Source organism: Phragmites australis, chromosome 24 (assembly GCF_958298935.1).
Source record: "Phragmites australis chromosome 24, lpPhrAust1.1, whole genome shotgun sequence".
Taxonomy (NCBI): Eukaryota; Viridiplantae; Streptophyta; class Magnoliopsida; order Poales; family Poaceae; genus Phragmites; species Phragmites australis.
This window is the reverse complement of record NC_084944.1, coordinates 8180651-8197791: the sequence shown is the minus strand read 5'-3', so window position 1 is coordinate 8197791 and position 17141 is coordinate 8180651. Positions and strand designations below refer to the sequence as shown.

The 17141-nt window shown below is 40.6% G+C and overlaps 1 protein-coding gene and 1 long non-coding RNA gene across 4 annotated transcripts; one reads left to right on the top strand and one right to left on the bottom strand.

Moving 5' to 3' along the window:
• Positions 1–6864: 6864 nt before the first annotated feature.
• LOC133907939 (uncharacterized) lies at positions 6865–8749 on the bottom strand. Its single transcript, XR_009908056.1, has 3 exons — positions 8246–8749; positions 8058–8107; positions 6865–7108 (listed from the first exon to the last, which is right to left on the bottom strand). It is a non-coding gene; the product is annotated as an uncharacterized LOC133907939 (long non-coding RNA).
• Positions 8750–9351: 602 nt separating this feature from the next.
• LOC133907134 (pentatricopeptide repeat-containing protein At1g03100, mitochondrial) lies at positions 9352–16578 on the top strand. 3 transcript variants are annotated; one of them, XR_009907942.1, is made up of 4 exons: positions 9352–9603; positions 9680–9817; positions 12032–14473; positions 16339–16578. XR_009907942.1 is itself a non-coding variant. In XM_062349175.1 (3 exons), the coding sequence occupies exon 3, from the start codon at positions 12036–12038 to the stop codon at positions 14355–14357; it is 2322 nt and encodes a 773-aa protein (XP_062205159.1). In that variant the 5' UTR covers positions 9352–9603; positions 9680–9817; positions 12032–12035; the 3' UTR covers positions 14358–15519. The 3 variants fall into 3 exon arrangements, 1 of the variants encoding a protein (XP_062205159.1); XR_009907941.1 differs by having other exon boundaries at positions 16329–16578; XM_062349175.1 differs by lacking the exon at positions 16339–16578 and having other exon boundaries at positions 12032–15519.
• Positions 16579–17141: the final 563 nt, after the last annotated feature.

The following is a 17141-nucleotide window of genomic DNA, read 5'->3' as shown; positions in this document are numbered from 1 at the left end:
GAATGCAAAACAAACAAAAGGTATAAAAGAAGTTTGCCTGACACTTCTTTCACCTAGAATGTTTGGTGTTCAAACATTCGATTGACCTTTTGAGTACCGGGAGTTAAAAACAAATAAAGGGTAAGAAATTAAGTTTGTATTGTACTTATTCATTTAAATTCTGCTACACATTTAGAAAAAACAAATTTCTTTCGACTTATAAGCAAATATGTAAGAACCAAAAAGCAAAATTGTTTAAATTTACAACCAAACCCATACGAATTCAAAGAATAAATTTGGTTCAATTTACATGCAAAAATCTATGCTAACTCAGAGAGGAAGTTCATAGGCAAAAATTCATACAGAGGCAAAAGGAAATCGTCACATCAGAGAAGAGAGCAAGAGATTTTGGGTTGTGGCAAAAGGCAATTTGATAAGTCGGCTAGGCAAATTCAAAGCATCATATCGGGAAATTCTTACAAATACCAAAGCAAATTGGCACAACCATGGTGATTCTGCAGTGTCCTCCTTTCCCATTCCTAATTAACCGTGTACACATCAGGATTTATATTTGCTTATCAATATGAAATAATTTACTTATCATTATAGAATAATGTGCTTGTACATAAGCAATAATTTGCTTAGCAATATAACAAGTAAATAAATTTTCCTTTGATGAGCTATAGAGTTTGCTTGTCAATATGGACAAAGTGCTTAACAATATAAAAGGTACATAAAACTGTCTCTGGAGAGCTAAAAAATGTTTGATGAAAAAAAACAATACTTCAAGTTAACATAGAAATGCTTAATTATCACACACAGAAACATGTCATTGTCATCCATCACGAGCACTAAAAATTAAGATCCACTCCATGAAGGGGAAACTGACCTTTGGAGCTTGCCTTCTTTCTTTCGATATGTAGCTTTTTTTGAAGATTTTATGTATAAGTGGGGAGCAGCTTTGCAAGTTCAAATATGTGAGTGAAATTGATAGAAAATAAGAAGCAATTTTTTGCATGTTCATGAGTAAATTTATGGAATCTAATAAGCAAAGAAAAAATGCTTCTGAAAAAGGAAAAGTTATTTGGTAGTTTCTAAAATATTACTTTTCTATAAATATGAAGCTACTTCTTCATAAGTAATGAACTAAAGAACAATGTTATCGATGAACATAAATAATGCTTATCAGATAACTCTGACTAACATGATTCTCTCACTCATCCTCCAAACCAATCTCTCTCAAAACCAAAAAGTAACACAACTAAAACAGATTAGAGAACTACGTAGGTGAACAAAACCTGAAACAAAAGTGACTAATCTATTTCACAGTAGTAAAGAAGAGAATTCAGAGCAGCATGATTCCCTCCTTATCTCTCTCAAAATGGGAAGGGAACACAACCAATCAGAATAGAGATCGAACCGGGTGAACAAATGAAAGATAAAAAGTACCTAATCATGTCCAAACACAAAACCACAATGAAGCATGACCAGCAGATGGAAAAAGGAGTAGATGAAATAGAAAGAACATACATATAGCAAATGTTTGCTTATTAGTTTTTGAATTGTTACTTTTTCAAATAATTAAGTTGCCTCTTTCAGATAATGGAATTATCTGACAGTTACTAGAAACACCTAGAGGCCTAAATAATTCATTAGGTTGAATACATTTTTGATAGAGTTAAACTAGTTTTACTGTGTAAAATATGATGTTTCCACTACATTCTCTCTCTCTCTCTCTCTATATATATATATATATATATATATATATATATATATATATATATATATATATATATATTTACTTCAAATGCTCTCCATTGCACTGATATTTTGATTACACAGCACAAAGAAAATACTCATAATTTCTATATTACGTTTGGACAAATCAGTTCACTTGCTTATTTGATCTTAATATTTGCTTATCCATACTCACATATTAGCCTGTTTGAATTACTATAATTGCATAATGAATAAACAAAACATTATATTGACTTTGAAAAATTTGCTTTCATGTTTTACAAAAATTGCTTTTTCACATATATATATATAAAGCTGCCCCTTAATGGCATAGAGCCTGATTTAGTGCATATATAACTACATGATTGTAACACCCCAGGACCGTCAGAATTCTGGGATGTCACTAAACTACGCAACTTATACCTTGCCATAATAATAAAAAAAATGGCAGCATCTCCTCTATAAAAATAAGCATCGCGGAAGTATTAACACAGATAAACAAGATATGCAGAATATCACAATAACGGATAAAAACATCCTAACATGAACCAAAAGGAAAATATTAAGTTTAACTTCACCACCACACTTTAAACTTCAAACGTACGACTCTAAGGACTAAACTTTATTTATTATTATAGCACAATGATAAAAAAAATAGACATAAAGTGCAAAACGTGCTGCTACATTCCCATCCCTTCACGACATGCATCAAATACCTGGAAAGAGTAATGCAAGGATGAGATATAAATCCTAGCAAGCAAACTTATTTTGACAAGTTATTTAAACCACAAGTTGATTAAGCATCGATTTAATACAGTTTTCTCAAGACATAAGACATGTTAGGATAGTATTAACAACATTAAAGAATAACTTCAAATAAAGATCACAACCACATGTGTAACTTCATATCTACAATAACATATAAATGTTATTAATTTTCAAGAATGCATATGAATGCAATGGTATGTCTTCTTTTACATCGCACCCCTCCTCGGGCAACGTACGATACATACCGGTACAGTCGTGATCTTTACGACATAACTTCCAATGCATATGAAAATGCAAGTGCACATGGTAGAAATATGCTGCAATTGCATTAAAGTATACTACCAATAATACTTCAACTTCATCCTCAAGTCAAATAATAATATAGCTCACAAGAATTGTAGCAACGTAAGGATAGATATAAGTCAATGATTAAACATGCTTAAACATAAAGCATAACATAAAGTTCAGATCACAGTTAAATTGTCATGGTTCTGAAATAAAGGTGTAGGTGATGAAAATAACAAGTCAAAACGGTAGCAACAACATAACTACGTTTACTTGCCTTCTACCGACGATAATAGCCAACTTCAAGTGTGAGATGAATAACCACCATCTAAACATAACCATAACTCAGCACCAACACTCTTCATAACATGCAAATACATAAAACAAAGCGCTCCTACGCCCGAAACCCTCAATCAAGACATATCAATCAAAAACAGCACACACGTATTAGTTTAACAGGAGCAGCAGTAGTTATCTTTTTCGTATCTATTTTTCTACCACAGATATAATAGCAAATTGTAATACCGAATTTTTGAGAAAAAAAAAGAGATTTGACCAAAATTTTGACTTTTTGATCTGTTGCTCGTATGGACGATCGGAGACTGTGGTTGCGTTCATCTCGTCGAGACGAACCCATTTTGCTATTCATATGTCCGTTCCGGGTACTTTGTGACCCGTAGCAAGTCCAATAGATTTAGACCTTTCGTTGTTTTTTTTTTTAAAAAGAAGAGATAAAGCTCCGGATGGATCGGTCATCACCCCGACCCATCCAGAGTTTATGTGCCGCTTCTAGCGCTCTCTCTCTCTCTCTCCCCGTTGCCGTGCCGTGCTGTCTCCGCCGGCTCGCCGCGCCTCTGCGCCTGCGCGCCTGCGAGCCAGGCACCGCTGCCGCGCGTTGCCGTCCGCCACGCCGACCGCTCGTTGCCGCCGGTTGCTGCGCTACCGCCGCCCGTCGTCGTTCCATGCGCCCTGCACGCCACCGCCGTGGTCTCCCTCTCTCTCTGTGTCTTGACCGAAGAAGCAAGCCAACAGCGCCGAAGAAGAAGCTAGGAAGAAGAAAGGCAGGAAAGAGAAAGAGAAAAGAAAAGAAAAGAGAAGAAAAAGAAAAAGAGAAAAAGGAAAAAGGGGGAAGAAAAAAAAAGGAAGAAAAAAAGAGAAAGTTGGAAATTTCGTAATTTTGTCGGATTCGTCGTCAACCCTTCGAAGGTGATTCCTCGGTAATTCCTGGACGTTTGTGGTTGGATTAAATCAAATCAATCAATTCCTGTTGTATCATTTCATGTGATCAATAGTCTGATTCGTTTCGATAATCGTTATTGATTCGAAGATACGACATCCGAGTCGAAGTATTCAATTTGTTCATCGGAGCAAAATCTAATTAGTGAGAATTTTAGTTCGACTCTGAATTGGAAATAGTGTATCATTTCATGTGATACAGTTTTCTGTTCGGTTTTCCGAAATATAGGCGTATCTGCGACGTTTCAGGCGTAGGGGTGACGCTTCATATTTTATGTGTGTTTAAATGTGTTTTAGTGCTAATAATATACCTGTACAGGTGGTACTACTTCCGGGCGTTCTTGATCGAAATTTCTTCGTCGCTTTTGGTAAAAGGCAAGTAACGTGGGGGTGTGATTCCGTGCTATGTTTATATTTATGTCTTACTTCTTTTGCAAATAAAATTGAAGTATATGGTTTTTTTTCTAATTCATTCAAATCATGAATGATGTTGCATTCGATTATTTAAATCCATGCTTCTCTTATTGATTTGGATTGTACATTTGTCATCATGAATCAGTTGTGGTTTTTTTTATCACGAGTCATCAAAAGGAAATTAAGAATTGACGTCAATTCACATGCATACATATGCATTTATGCACTTCATATGGTGATAAAGGCCGATCACTGCCATCGTGCGTGATTCGTACCGGTACATGGAGTTGCATGAGATGTTGGCATCGTTCAGCCCTCAAATGGAGTTACATTATGGTATTCATACATCTTTTTATGATATCTGGAGAATACAGAATTCTGGGAGTTGAATGCCATTTTTTGTGGGAGACTGGGTTGTAGTTTGTCGTTACTTTCTCGATAAATACTTTGAAAAGATATTCTCTTTAAAACCATGTGGTTTTTTTACGTTGTGAGAAGAATGTTTTATTCCCTAATACTTTTGAATTGAGTGATATGTGTTTATATTCATAGCTGTTACTTGCTGAGCTCGTCTCACCCCCTGTTAAATCTTTTACAGCTATGTTTAGAATGTTGACGTGCTTTTTAGGGATGGATCTTGGTAGTTGCACGCACTACCTCATCACGATGTCGATAACTCAACCGGTGTCTATAAGTTGTGTTTTTGGTGGTCTGTCGTTTGTGTTGTATATGTTGTGGTAAGACGCTGGTAGCGTCGTGAAGATTTCTATATATATGTTGGTTATATCATATTTTGTCTGCTTGTGATCTTTTTTTTTGTCAGTTATACCGCCCCTATAGAGGAAATGCTGTCAAAATTTTTTATTTTCAAATAATTATGCTTAGTTGTAAAGTAGGGTGTTACACAAATAAATATATTTTCAGAAACTACAGAACAAGGGCTACAACTTTCGTTGTGATGACACAATTTTCTCATGCCTCTAAGGTCTTTTAAATGATATAGCAAAACAGCTCTAGAAACCTGTTGTCAATTTCAGACAGCAGCCACCCAAACCTGTTTATCTCCAAAAATAAGCAACGAAAAATTCTAAAATTTTGTGGACATGTAGATCATAACACAAGCTTCAACTTTTGTATCATTCGGATCTACATAAAACATCTCTAACAAGGCCTAATCAAGTTCTAAACTTTGACAACGAAATTTGTCAACCATTAATTGCAGAAGAGTTCAGAACAGCGTAACTAGAGCTACAACTAATGAAAAATTGCATTGTTCACACCATTGGAAAGCTTAATAAATCTCCTACAACCTTCTAGCATTCTGAAAAATTAGCTCAGCAACTAAGATGTCCCAAAAAATAGAATAGATTCAACACTGACAGAAATTCGATAGAGGTACAATAGTTAGATTCAGACAGCAATATCTCCTAAACCACATAGCCAAAAAATCTGAAATTTCACTGGTAGCTAGGTATTGAAGTTAGCTACAACTTTTTAGTTTATCACTTCCACAGAAAAAATCATCTAGATTGCCGAAATATCAAGAACACATACACTGCTCAATCTACCTGCGCGCAGAACACTCAGTTCGACCCCAAACCACAAATTCCCCTAACTAAAACCTCTCAAATCAAGATCTATCGGTCATAATCATCAACCAAAACATGAAGAATAGCAGGAGAATTATTATTTAGGGCACCACAGCAAGAAAACCCCAAAATCCCTAGCTCCAAACCCCCTCTTTCCCTCTTCTCCTTGCTTTCCTTGCTGCCCTTCCTTTCCCCTTCTTATCCTCTTCTTGGCCAAATCCCAGCAGTAGCAGCCACCTTCAGCAGGGCAGAGTAAGGAGCAGGGGCACCAAAACCTCTCAAATCAAGATCTACCGGCCATAATCATCAACCAAAATATGAAGAATAGCATGGGAATTATTATTTAGGGCACCACAGCAAGAAAACCCCAAAATCCCTAGCTCCAAACCCCCTCTTTCCCTCTTCTCCTTGCTTTCCTTGCTGCCCTTCCTTTCCCCTTCTTATCCTCTTCTTGGCCAAATCCCAGTAGCAGCAGCCACCTTCAGCAGGGCAGAGTAAGGAGCAGGGGCACCACCAAGGGGAGGGAGAGGGGCGGCACAAGGGAGAAGGCAAGCAAGGGCTGTCGGGTGGAGGCAAAAAAAAAAAGATTAGATGGAGGGTCTTTGGCTGGTTGGAGGAGGAAGAGAGAAGGAAAAGAAAAAAAAGGGCACATGGGCTTAGGGGAAGGGGTTGGGCTGACCGGCCCAAGTCTAGGTTGGCTCAGCCCACTTTCTAGTTAAAGTTTCTCTATTTTAAAAGAAATACACTGCTGCAATTTGCTTCAATTTCTTCTCTTCTCTTTCCTGGCGAGAGCGATTCAATATCGAAAAAACTGGAAACGACGACTTCCAATTTCTTTCCAAAATTTTAGGGCATTACAATGATTTCCTTGAAAAAATTGTTGTTAAACAAGATGAAGTAAGAGAGTAAGAATGGTACTAGGTATATCGAAATTGTGAAAGAAGAACTGTAAGTTTAGTTGGCTTCACTTGTTGTCAAATCCTTACAGTTCAAAAGTCAAACTACAAACGACTTGTTGCAGTTGCATTTCTAAGGAAGCGCAAGAACTCTTGCTGCAACGTAGATGCAACATACTTTTGCTTATTTGACCTCACCATTACCTAAAAGAAAAAAGAAAAAACACAATTCAAAAAACATAAGCAACACAATACATTCTAGTGTATGCCAATATATGAAAAGATGGAACTCTAATGCTTATTATATAGTTCAGATCGAAAAAATGAAGATGGCAGTGCTTTCAAATAAACAAATGAAAGAGAAGTTGAATTGCCTCCCTCACTTGCATTGAAATGTTCCTTCTACATAAAAAAAAACTGCTTATATATAAAAATAAAGTGGCTTCTTCATCCAGGTACGAAACATCACTTGGAAAACATAGCAAGAAGCTAACCAAAGTCGACCTCAGACACTCGACTCTCTTGTGCCTGATTGTTTCTTTTCAAAATATTTAAAAGCACATATACCATCCTATAGTATTAGTATCATAGTTATCAAGTTTATCAAAGACCTAAATGCTATCGGCTATCTAAAATTCACACTACTTTACTGCTCAAAACACACCAAATTAACTGATGTGATGACAGCAACAACAGATCATCATGACAAAATGACTAATTTATGCATCTCTCAAATTTACACATAATGACATGTGCATCATGAAAAGTAGGGAAGCAACAGTTCATCATAATAATAACAAAAAAAAAATCTCATAGATTTACCCATCTCTCAAAAATATATAAACACCTATCTAAAAAAATTTAACTGACTATCCAAGTAATTAGATCAAATATATGAACAACACAAGCATGTATCTGAACCGATTTAGAGGTTTTAAGTGGCATGCATGTCTATAAAGCACATCCAAAACACAAAAAGCACGCAAAAAGGAAACAACCATCGCTGCTACGTTGCTGCCACATTCAGTACACTAACACAATGGTGAAAAGGGATTACCATCTCTACTACAAAAGCAAAAAAAAAAAAAAACCAAACGCACACATATACCACCATCATGAAAAATCTAAATATAAATGGGTCAGAGTAGCTTACCAATGGACACACTCTTCCCCCTTCATAACACGAGTTCAACACAATGTCCCCTTTATGAATTAGCGAAAACAGTAATCAGTTTGCAACCCGAGTAAAAAAAAAGCATGCCATGACCAAAAACATGATTAGATGAACCACACGCACCCTAAAATAATCAGGGATGTAGAGAAAAAAGCAGATGCCCTCACCTTAAAATATCTTTCTGTTTCCACCTTTTTATCTGGTTAAGATCAAAACTGAGGTAGTTCTCTTCGTAATCCACAGGATCAAACAAGTACATAGAAAAAAAATGCAGAATGATTACCACATCACCCTGATCTGGGCATGAGAATAGGGTGAAATTCACCCAAAACTGATGCGCTACCTCAATTTTTTAGCGAATAAGGCCCTAAAGCACCACACGAATCATATCAAAGCAAAGGAGTTTAGAATTTTGGATCAGGTTGAGCAAAAACAAGTGCAATGGTAATGGCTTACATCTTGAGGTTCCGATCATCCTCGCCTCCTTACCGGTGGCGACGATGGCCTTACCAAGCTCATGATCGAGGAGATTTGAGAAGTAGTGTAACAAAAACGATGCTGAGAAAGATAGCTAGCTTAGGAAATCACAAACTAAAAATGCAAAAAAACAATCCTATTGAATAATGAAGAACACATGGCTTCCAATTTTTTCATCCACAACCTTCACCGACGATAGCTCTGGACATCCATGGTGGAGCAGGCTCAGTGTGCACGTGACACCCCCAGTGCGTGCTCTTCGGATACCCTCATCAGGCCTCACGCCACCGCCCTCACGACGTAGGAGCCCCACTTGAGTCGCAGCGGACGGCTCGCGCATCAATACAATCCATGGAATGGGGCAGCACGGTGCAAGACACAGGCCCCTCGGCGGCGTGGATCTAGGGTGGGGAGGAGCAGCATGACACGAGGTGTCAGGAAGAGAGGGAGAGAGAATGGGATGTTGTGGTGTAGAATGAGTTGAGAGGATGAATAAGGTTGACGGGAGTTGTTTCTCGCGCTGGTAGCGGTCCGAGCATACGTCCAAGTGAGCAAACAGATGTACGTCCTAAGTATTTAAATTTTTTTTGAGTGGCATGCTCGCCAGTGACACACTCTCCCACCCGCTCCGTTCCCACCGCCGTGATCCAACGGCCACCGCGTGCCCTCCCCACGCATCCTATCCCCTTGCACTCGGACGCAACGGAACTCCTGCCGCTGCGGAACCCGGGTCTGTCGCCGTCCTGCCCTTTTCCCCACCGACCCCACGCAACGGGATCCCGCATGTCAGCGACGGGCAGTTACGTCACAGGATCCGCTAGCCCACCCCACTCACCCTTTCCCCTTCCTCTCCCCACCCTCCCGTCCGGCCTCTCACTGCTCGCCGAACCGAAAAGCCCGCGCCGGAGGTAGCCCCCGGATCCTGTTTCGGGTCTCGTTGATCGGCGCGCCTCCTCCCGGTCCCGGGGGTTGCTTTCTTCTGGAATTTCCCGCGCCGGAAGTGGCGAGATTCGCGGGGTTAGATCCGGCGGCCTGCTTGAAGGAACAGGTGGGTTGGGCTCGGGGGGTGCGATTGATGGTTGTTTCGGTGATGTTTGGGGGCCTGATCGGGTTTGTGCCTGCAGGTCGTGCGCGCGCGCAGTGTGTTTGCGATCGGATCTGCTGTGGAACGGCGGAGTGCGGTGTGGAGGCGCTTCTTTTGGAGGAGACGACGACGTCTGCGGTGGGGGTTCTCGTCCGCTCCACGGCTGTAGATCTGGAAGGTATCTTTCGGAGAATCTATGTTTCTTCTCCTCGAAGTTTGAGATGAAAGTATCGGCCTTTTTAACTAGTCTTGCTTGCATAGCTTAGTTATCCTATCAAACCTACAACTTTGAATTGCATTTGTTGCTGGTGTCTACTTACTCTGGGTCGCAGTACGGTTTCTGCCTTCTGCGTAGTGTAACGTTAGAAGGGGGACGCTTTACCTTCTCTTCTTAGGTTTTTGCTTATATTTGCATCAAGGTTGTTCTTTCTGCGTTTGTTCATGCTAATTTATGTGCATGATACGATAAAAAATGCTATCTTCTGATCTCCTTGTGTGCCATGTCTGTTTTTCCTTTCAATATGTCTTTGTGAGATCTGTCGCCGCACCTGATCTATAAACCATCCTTACTTCTCTGGCCAAATTATAATAAGGCTATCGCAACAGAAAAGCAAAACATGAGCTAGTGCGACAGCAAACGACCGATGACTGGCCAAATGTTGCACCTTTGCATGTCGATTGAAATTGCAAGCATGCAAACATGAGGACACAACCAATTTAGCCAAAGGGGTTCGCAGAGCAAAGGGTAATCCTACATTCAATTTTGTAGAATAACACCGCTACCAGAGCGACTTTTGCGAAGGTATTGCTTTATCAAATTATTGTCACACGCTTTTCATGTTGTATTCCTATTTCTACAAATTATATCTCTAATTCAGTAATTCAGGACTATATGATCCTAGAGAATGAACATCACATTTCAAGTCTGTAGAGGAGTATCAGTAGATAAGAAATTAGCTCATACCGGAATCGGCGCCTTGGGCCGCTGGAACTTGGAGCTCTCGCCGTGCGGTACAGTCCTCCTCCCTTTTCTACATGAGCGCCGCCGCCTCATTGAAGGTGCGCGGCGGCTGCTGCTGCGGATGACGGCGAACGGGGCTCGCTCTGCGCGGGACGAAGCGCTGCGACAGCCCGCAAGGGAGACGGGGTGAGAGGCTGGTGGCACCTGGAGCCGTCGCGAAAGGGCGGAGTCTAGCGCCACCGGCGGCGAAGGGTCGACAAAGGTGGTTCGCTGCCGCCGGTTCGTGGGACGGATGCCGAAACAGACGTTGGAATGGGCCTCCGACTGGTGGCGGACGGGAGACGCAACTAACTCATAGCCTGTTCCAAAACCCAATACAATTTCTCCTGATCGAAACCGGACTCGGCCACCAAGTTTGTGCTTGATGTTACTGTGTCCAATATTTATGTTTTCGTTTGCAACGCACGGGCGCTTAGAGCTGAAATCCGAAGCATTTGCCGGTCTTGGTTGGGCCGAGCCCGGTTTCGACTGGGAGAAATTGTATTGGGCTTTGGAACAGGCTAAGCGTCTCCCGCTCGCCACCCGTCAGAGGCCCATTCCAACGTCTGTTTCAGCATCTGTCCCACGAACCGACGGTGGCGAACCACCTCTGTATGCCCTTCGCCGTCGGTGGCACTAGACTCCGTCCTTTCGCAGCGACTCCAAGTACCACTAGCCTCTCACCCCGTCAACCTTGCGGGCCGTCGCACCGCTTCGTCCCGCGCTACGCGGCCCTGTCCGTCGCCATCCGCACCTTCGAGGAGGAGGCGACGCTTGTGTAAAGGAGGGAGGAGGAGGCTGTACCACGCGGGGAGAGCTCTGAGTTCCAGTGGCCCAAGACGCTGACTTCAGTATGAGCTAATTTCTTCTCTATTGAAATGAGATGTTCATTATCTAGGATCATATATAGTCCTGAATACTGAATTAGAGATATAACTTGTAGAAATAGGAATACAACATGAAAAGCGTGTGGCAATGATTTGATAAAGCAGTACCTTCGCAAAAGTCGCTCTGGTAGCGGTGTTATTCTACAAAACTGAATGTAAGATTACCCTTTGCTCTATGAACCCCTCTGACTAAATTGCCTGTGTCCTTATGCTTGCAATTTCAATCGACATGCAAAGGTGCAACATTTTGCCAGTCATCAGTCGTTTGCTGTTGCATTAGCTCATGTTTTGCTTTTCTATTGCGATAGCCTTGTTATAATTTGGCCAGAGAAGTAAGGATGGTTTATGGATCAGGTGGATGGTGTGATCTTATTTAGATTTATTGTACTTACTGATTGGGATATCTATTGTTGAAGTCCAACGGTTCCATGGTGTAGGTTGCCAAATTATGACATTTGCTGCATCAGTTGAGCTCTTTTTGTGTGTCTCTCTTTATACATGGCAGGCAAATGCTTCATGTTGGAAGAATTTGTACAAGATCTTGCTCAAGCCTTGCTGTATCTTCATTACTTGTGGGCCCGCGGCGTTTGTTTGGTCTTGACAACCCACATTGTTTGGACGGTAAATGTCATGGGACTAACCGTACGAGCAATAATTATACTAAATACTTCGAACCAAGGTTAAATATTGGAAGTTGTGGCACGTGCTTTTCCACTATTACTGAAACAATTCTGGTCCAAGCTCGTGACCCGTCCCAGCTAGCGTTGGAGATAGAGAATGCAATTGATCAGCAGAGGTTTGATGATGCATGGAAGGCTTATGAGAAGCATGTTCACATGGATGGACTTCCAAGAAAGTCCGTCTTGAGCAAGCTCATCACTGGCTTGGCAGAGACCTGTGATGCTCACTGGCTTAACCAGTCCTACAATGTGGTCAGTCATGCATTTGAAGAGAAATATGAATTGTTGGACAAGGAGCCCCTGATTTACCTATCTCTCATTCTTGCACGATGCGCTCTGCCTAGTCTTGCTATTAATGTTGTGAGGAAGTTAATAAAGATGGAGGCATACCCACCTGTTGCAGCATGGTCAGCAATTGTAGCGCATATGTGTCAAACCAACACTGGTGCATTTCTTGCTGCAGACCTGGTAATGGAAATTGGTTACCTTTTCCAGAATAATAGAGTTGATCCACGAAAGAAGAGCAACCGTCCATTGCTATCAATGAAGCCCAATTCATTTACATTCAACATAGTACTGACTGCATCCCTCCTGTTTGGTACTACAAGAAAAGCGGAGGAGCTTCTCGAACTAATGCCTAGGATAGGGGTCAAGCCTGAAGCCAACTTGTTGATTGTTATGGCCCGTATATATGAAAAAAATGGGCGCAGAGATGAAATTCAGAAGTTAAAGAGGCATGTTGATGAGGCCTGTGGTCTTAGTGAATCTGAGTTCAGGCAGTTTTACGATTGCCTGCTCTCCTGTCATTTGAAATTTGGTGATTTGGATTCTGCAGTTGATATGGTATTGGATATGCTTAGAAAGGGTAAAAATGCAAAGCGGTCATTGGAAGCAGCTAAAGCAGTTCTTGAAGCTGTTGAAAATAGGAAAATTTATCTTCCTTCTGAGAAAACTGGGAATGAAATTTCACTTTCTTCTGGTGATTCTATATCTAACAGCCAAATGCTAAATTATATTCCATTCTTCAAAGATAAGAGTTTTGCAAGGATTGAATTAGGGGCAAGAGAATTATTCAAGCTATTATCAGATAAGCTGCAGGAACAGGTTGGACTAGTGAAATCTGAACATGGTATCCTCCATCCAACTGAAACAATGTATGCCAAGCTTGTTAAAGCTTTCTTGGAAGCAGATAAAATCAGCGCATTGGCATTGTTTCTTGTGAAAGCAAGCAAAGAGGATTCTGCTGTCTCCATTGAAAGCTCCTTTGTTGTTCAAGTGATAAATGCATGCATTTGTCTTGGTTTATTAGAGCAAGCACATGACCTTCTGGATGAAATGAGATTTTCTGGAATTAGAGTTGGTTCATCCATTTATTCGTCACTCCTAAAAGCCTATTGCAAAGAGGGCCAACATGAAGATGATATATCTGCACTTTTGAAGGATGCTCAACAAGCAGGCATTCAGCTTGAGGCAAGCTGCTATGAGGAGTTGATACAATCTAGGGCACGCCACAGTAACACCACAGGTGCTCTCCATCTTTTTAAAGAGTTGAAGAACTCGAATGTTTCGAAATCTGGTCAAAAAGATTTTCAGATGCTATTGCAAGACTGTGATAACAATGAAGCTGCTTTGACGGCAAGGCTAGTGGAGGAAGTTAGAAGAGGTCATATGGTTGATCACGCTGTTCATGACTGGAATAATGTTATCCATTTCTTCTGCAAGAAGAGATTGATGCATGATGCTCTCAGAGCACTGAACAAGATGCGAGCTTTGGGCCATGTGCCAAATGCACAAACTTTTCATTCTTTAATAACTGCTTATGCTGCCATTGGTGGTAAATATGTGGAGGTGACAGATTTGTGGGGTGAAATGAAACTTCTGGCCAACTCAAGCTCTATGAAATTTGATCAGGAGCTCTTGGACTCTCTGTTATATTGCTTTGTCAGAGGTGGTTTCTTCCTTCGGGCCATGGAAGTTATAGTAATGATGGAGAAAGGCGACATGCTTATAGACAAATACAAGTACAAGTCCCTGTGGCTTAAATACCATAGAACATTGTACAAAGGTAAGGCTCCCAAGGTGCAAACAGAAGCACAACTAAAACGGAGAGAAGCGGCAATACATTTCAAGAAATGGATTGGCTTGACATGAGAGCATGTGATTCAACTCAAGCTCTATGAAATTTGATCAGGAACTCTTCGATGCTCTGCTGTATGGATGGAGCTTTACAAATTCCTGAAAGCCATAATCGTGGAGTTCTCAATAAGGTAATATCATTTGCATTTTACAATTTTGCATAGTTCCTGCTAGAAAGCTCGTCATCAGAAACCAACCTAGATTCTGTATAGAAACTAGGCTGTTCTGTTTGCTACAACAAAGTGCTGCAGCTAATACATTCCATATAGTGGTGTACCATGGCATCAAGAAAAGGGGGATGGTAATTTTCGAGGCATAATTGTGGAGTGATCTTTTTAGTTCTTCAGATAATATATTTTTAAGAACTGAATTTAGCATATTCGAATTTTTGAATTAGTATATTTGGGTTACCGCTTAAGAAAATGTGGAATTCAACAGCAATTTAGTTGGTGAGATTAAAGATGTAACTCCGACCCGGTCTACGAAGTATCTTGTTCAGAAGGGTAACAGCTATGAATCACTGATACTTCAGCAAGGTTGCCGTACCCGTATCCGATACAGAGGGATATGGCGATACGTCTCGATGTGGCTCGATACGGGTATTTGGAATTATCGGAGAATTACGATTTAAAATTAAACAATTTAATTAGCGATACGCCCTCCGATACTCATCGATACCTCCCTCGAATATGTTTCTTCCCGTCCATGAGCTGGTGTGTCTGAAGCATAAAGATGAGCATGGGTACTGGAGAGACGAGGTGGGCATGTGCTACCCATTTTGCTAGTCGGTTGCGTGGAATGGTTGCCGGCGGCCAGCGATCGGCGAAGCTATGCTGGGGAAGAAGGGAGAACAGCATGGGGAAGAAAGAAGAGCGGTGGTGGCGGCTGCTGCGTGCCTCTTGGATGGGAGGAGTAGGGGATCGATTAGGGTAAGTTAAGGTCTATAGGTGGGCTGAGTGGGCCAGCACATGGAAGCTCATCTCATCTTTTCTGTGTTCTTTTCTTTTCTTTCTTTTTTCCCCTTCAGCGTGATGGATCTGTATCAGCGTGAGTATTTCAATATTTTAGATGTTATGGCTCACTACTTTCTTGCTTAGTAGCTACAAACTTGAATTTTGTATTTGTATATTCTGTAGCTTAATTACTTTTTAGTGATATTTATATATATATTAATATATACTCACCTTCTACCCGTATGGCGTATCGGTGAAACATAGGGTAACACTGCCTCCACAGGCCTTCTAAAAAAGGTTTTAAAAAAGAGACTATTAGCTTCAAGCTCTCAACAAGCCATATTTCTTTGATTTAATTTTGCCATACTTTTGATTTATTTGAAACTGGCTTTCTTGTAATACTGATCGAGAAGGCTGCAGTCCCTTAATTGTGTCTACTTTAAATCTTTATTTGCATTATGAGATTATCCTGGTTAACGAGATGTGTTATTCCAAAGGTTGCTTAGTATATTACAGTAGTGTGAGTTGCTTTGCATTCTGCCTGTATGTATATACACTGCAATTTTGCATCGAGTAGTGCAGTATACTATTTTGCGTGGACATGTGTTTGACACGTGAGCCGTATGGTTCTCGAGTCGTGTGGGTAAAGTTTTACCTCTGTAAGGTGTAAAAATATTTCGAAATACCGTGTTCTCGGTCATGAGTATGCTTATGTTCATTTGCATCGGTCGTAGGGTTCCGAATGTGGGTTGAGGTTATGATATGTTGGTTGTGATTGAGGTGGTTACAATTACAAATATGATTGTTGGTTTCTTTTACATTTAAGTTCATGTTGAATACAGGTTTGGAAAGTTATATTGGTTAAGTATAGGTGTTCACACCTGTGTCTAGGTTGCGGGCTCATATGTTTTGCTTAATATTGTGGTCTACTCCTGCTAACAGCCAAATGCATAATTTTGGAGTCGGTCTATTTATATGTGTCATATATGGATTAAGTCTTGTGAGTACCAACGTACTTACGCTGCTCTTTCAGGTTCTACCAGGGAGGAGGGGCTCATGTTTGGCTATTTCACACCCGCCGATGTCGGTGGTGTGCATGAGTAGGCAACTGCTCGGAGGTCGAGCTTTTGGAGTAGAGTCTAAGTGCACCTGACTCTATTTCTCTTTTGTTGCTTATAGGTTTAATCTCTCGCTGCTTAGTTGTTCTTTTTTATGTAAATTATTATAAATAGTTGTATGCTTAAAAACTCGTAATATAATGTTAATTAATCGCTCTTTCTTAAGTTTGGTTGTGATGGTTTATATGGGAAAGGCATATGTTTCGATCTTGGGTATATAACACGTATTTGGACTATCGGGTTGATATTCTGGTTAATCATTGAGGTTGTGATTATGAATAATGATCCTCCTGATGATTAATTAGAATACTGTTTGGACAGTTATTCACAGCGTGTCATTAGAGTTTGGTTTAATTAAGTAGCATAAATATGATTAGTATATTGTTTAGTAAGTGTGTCAACTTCACCTAAACAACTCGCTAAAGTTTCTTCTGTGTCTCCTCTTGTCAATATGTATGAACTTGTTATATTATGCTCCTAAGTCTATGCGTCACAAACAACAACGCTTGAGTGGTGTGTTTTTGCATTTTGTGATTTGTTGTTATGATGTATGGGTGAATCATGTTGTATCGACGAAAAAGAGTAAAGAATGCATCTCGATGGCGGTAAATATTAGGGACTCAACTAGTGTGAGGTAGGGGACTGGTACGTTTTGTACAACGATGGTACGGAAAGTGAATACGTTACCAATAACATATGAACATCCACCATACGACGACAGATATGGT